Below are 3,801 nucleotides of genomic sequence, written 5' to 3' on the forward strand. Positions count from 1 at the left end.
GATAGATAGATAGATAGATAGATAGATAGATAGATAGATAGATAGATGATAGATAGATAGATAGATAGATAGATAGATGGTAGATGATAGATAAATGATAGATACATAGATAGATAGATAGATAGATAGATAGATAGATAGATAGACAGATAGATGGATAGACAGATAGATTGATAGACAAATAGATGAACACATACATACAAACATTCTATTGGTTCTATGTCTCTGGAAAACAATACCCGGAGTTTGGATAATGCATGGCATATGTGGCACATGTCCCCTTAGGCTCACATTGAACATATTTTTTTTCACTCGGCACCAACTTCCCTTTTTAGTACAATCCCTCAGGAAGTTGGACATTAACAGAGCTGAGTTCACAGCTTAGTTCCTGACTTCTGGCCCAGGACTTTCCCTCACTCCCTGGCAGAGTCCATTCACCTGGTATGTCTTTCCCTGGGCACTGTAAACCTTATAGACTTTCGGTATGAAATAGAATGAAGGCCTCTCAGGACATATGATATGCCTCAAGTTCTGGGAACTGATTTATAAATATCAATAAATATTTAATAATTATAAAAATATAAATATATAAAATTAAATTAAATAAAAATCTTTTAAATGAGAAAACTATGTGTCATGGGAAATGCAAATTAACCTGCTCATCTTTAAAATGGTCATAATTATACTCTTCCCAAAAGTATTCTTTTGGGGTTACATATAAAGTGCTTATCATCCTGTCTAATTTACAATAATGTTAAAAAATTATTTGAAACAATGCTAAGGAGCCTTTATTCCACATTATTTTCATAAGAGAAAATACTGTGATTTTGCACAAGGAGATTAGATTCAACTCTAAAACACCAAAGGGAAGAAAGTGGGGATTTATAGTCAAGGAGTTGATGGATGAGAAAATTATTCAGAGTAAATGGGATGAGAAAGTGGGACTCTAACTAAGTCAACTTAGCAGGATTCTTGCTGAAGACAAGCCAGCGCAATCAGACACAAGCTGGGGAAGGTGAAGGATGAAGTGCCTGGTCCTTTACTGAGGATGGGGGATTGAACATAAACCAACTCGTCAGCATCCTTGCTGAAACTGAGCAACGGAAAGTTGGACATTGTGTTGGTTAGAGGGAGTTGTCAACTTCACAGAATCACCTCCAAGAAGTGCCACTGGGTATAGCTGGGGAGGATTATCTTGTGTGTGGTAATTGGTGTGGGAAGATCCATCTTAGTTGTAGGTAGGACCTTTCCCTAGGCAGGGTGTTCTAAAATATAGATGACAAAACAAACAAATAACCCCCCCGCCACACACACACAAAATCCCAAAACCCAAAACTGAGCAGTTTCATTGTTCTCTTCTGATGTGGACATTAAGGGACTCACTGCTTCAGGTTCCTGCTGTCTTGACATTTCTGCCATGATGATATCTTAAACTGTGAGCTAAACTAAGCCATTTCTCCCTTAAATTCTTTCTGTCAGGGTATTTTCGTGATACTGCAGGAAAAGAATCTAAGACAGACATGGAAATGCAAACTTTGAGGCTTAGGGTTTCACATAATCTAAGTACATTGTGCTTGTGTGTGAAACTCTCAAATATTAAGTAAATAACCTTTTAAAAACACAAGTTCTCATTGGGAAGATCATTCAGAGCATCTTGACTAACATTTGACCAAGGGCATCAATAGGCATTTAAACATGTTGCTCAGACCATTATTATAACATCTATTAAAATAGCTACCTAGCTTAGCAGTGTTTGCTCATCTAAAATGCCTAGCAAAACCGAGTGGATAATAATCCCATGGTTTTGTCTGCATACTTACCACATCAACTATGCCGATGTTGTTCCAGCCTTGCATTATGGGGAGAAAAGATATAAACATGGGAATGATCCAGCAGCCTCCCAACATTAATGCAATGCGTAGAGGGGTCATCTTGTTTCTATAAACCAAGGGTTGGCAGCAGATGGCATAGTACCTGGAGAGACAATTAAAGGCGGGCCACAGGCAGGGGGAAGTGAGAAGGAGAGGGGAAAGAGCATAGTAGACAAGGGAGGAAAAGAAGAAAGAGGAGTAAAAAGAGATGGGAAGAAGAGAAAATATTGAGAAAAGGAGAATCAGAGGAGGAGGTAAAGAGTAAAACAGGAACGCAAAATTGGGAATAAATGGGAAAGGAGGTGGGGGAGGGGAAAAATGAAAAGGAAGGGAATGGGGCAGAAAACAAAGAGAAGAGTAAAGGCAATTATACAATAAAAATATTAACGTTTGTTACTGTATAAAATATGTTTATATTGCATCTGCCTTGAATTGGCTCTACTTCATCTCCCAAAGTCTTAAGCAGCCCGAGAAGTACGAAGGTCTACTCTGTCTCCAACAAAGTTCCACTTTCTAGGAATCGAGAAATTCCTCAAGCTCTCCAGACACAGGTACTGTTAGCTTCTGTGACTATCATTTGAACTATCACAGATTTGTTCTCTTCTTCTTGATGGCTGTGCTGACATGTTGTGTGTACTTCTGTGCTCCTTAAATTGTCGTCCAGGTTTACCCTTTCTCCTCTTTTCTCCCTCAATACTTAGCTGGGAAGAACATGTAGATTCTGAGGGTCTCCTGAATCACAGCTTGCTGGCCAGCCACCTGGACTGTACATTTCCACCACTGAGTCAACACTACCTCTGGTAAGTACCACTTATTTCCCCATTAGGGGTGCATGCACTTCCTGCCTTCCCGCTGTTACCATGGGACCCAGTGATGCTTAAGCTAAAAACTCTCAAGTAGAAGTAGAAGTCACATATGTTGCTTCTGACAGTGACAATTTAATTGTTTCTCTAAAGCTAAGAACATAAAATTGCAAGCGTCTTACTCTTAGTTATTGCTGACCTGTTGAAAGTACTCTCCCTTATTTGCTGCGAGTCTTTCATGGAATTCACTGTTCATCCTCTTCTCTTGTGCCTAAAGTATTAAATTTCTTGAACCTTCACAAATGGCCTCAGCTCGAACTCCCAGACTTGATTCTGCATGTTATTCCAGCCTATCCAAATGATCTATGCCTTGATTGGCATTGCTCTAGACTAGTATATGTTGCTGATTCAGAGAAACAAATGGAAGTATTAAATTCCTTTTAAATTTTAAAGTGATCTCGTGATGCTATAGATCTAACACACAGTTTTCCAAACCCTTATACAACTTGCAGTATACAGTCAGGTACAGTCAGTATCCTGGGAGCTGGATAACTGAAGTTCAGATGTTGAACAGCTCCTTCATCAGGGGCTGGGTGGGAGGCAGGGATGTCCACTGTACAGACAATTATGAACATTTGAGCTTGCATAGACATGGATCAGTAAGGAAGGTAGAGAAAATTCTTCCTTATCTTTAAAATATTAGCAATAGTAAAGAGGAGGAGACTATTTTATTTAATTTTAAACTAGGTTGGTAAAATTCTGAGTGATACATTAGTGTATATATAATGAAAACATGTTATTGTGTCCAGATTCATATTTGACTTAAATTTTGTCTTTGTTCTATAACAAACATAACATTATTTTGAACTGGTAGCGTGGAACAAAAACTATGGAAATATGAGGGTTTTTTGTTTTTGTTTGTTTTTGTTTTGTTTTATATTTTAAGACAGGGTTTTTCTGTATAGCCTTGGAATTCACTCTGTAGACCAAGCTGGCCTTGAACTCAGAGATCTGGATCTGCCTCTCTGCCTCTCTGCCTCTCTGCCTCTCTGCCTCTCTGCCTCTCTGCCTCTCTGCCTCTCTGCCTCTCTGCCTCTCTGCCTCTCTGCCTCTCTGCCTCTCTGCCT

General features: G+C 39.1%; 1 protein-coding gene across 4 annotated transcripts in view; it reads right to left on the bottom strand.

Annotated features, from left to right (window-relative positions):
- Htr4 (5-hydroxytryptamine receptor 4) overlaps positions 1–3,801 on the bottom strand; it is a 160,037-nt gene that overhangs the window by 68,125 nt on the left and 88,111 nt on the right. For all 4 annotated transcript variants that reach the window (XM_028774234.1, XM_028774236.1, XM_028774235.1 and 1 more), the window contains exon 4: positions 1,821–1,974. In XM_028774234.1, the coding sequence (XP_028630067.1) occupies positions 1,821–1,974 (154 nt within the window). The remainder of the gene's footprint in view (positions 1–1,820; positions 1,975–3,801) is intronic.

This window comes from Grammomys surdaster, unplaced genomic scaffold (assembly GCF_004785775.1).
Source record: "Grammomys surdaster isolate TR1022 unplaced genomic scaffold, NIH_TR_1.0 239, whole genome shotgun sequence".
NCBI lineage: Eukaryota > Metazoa > Chordata > Mammalia > Rodentia > Muridae > Grammomys > Grammomys surdaster.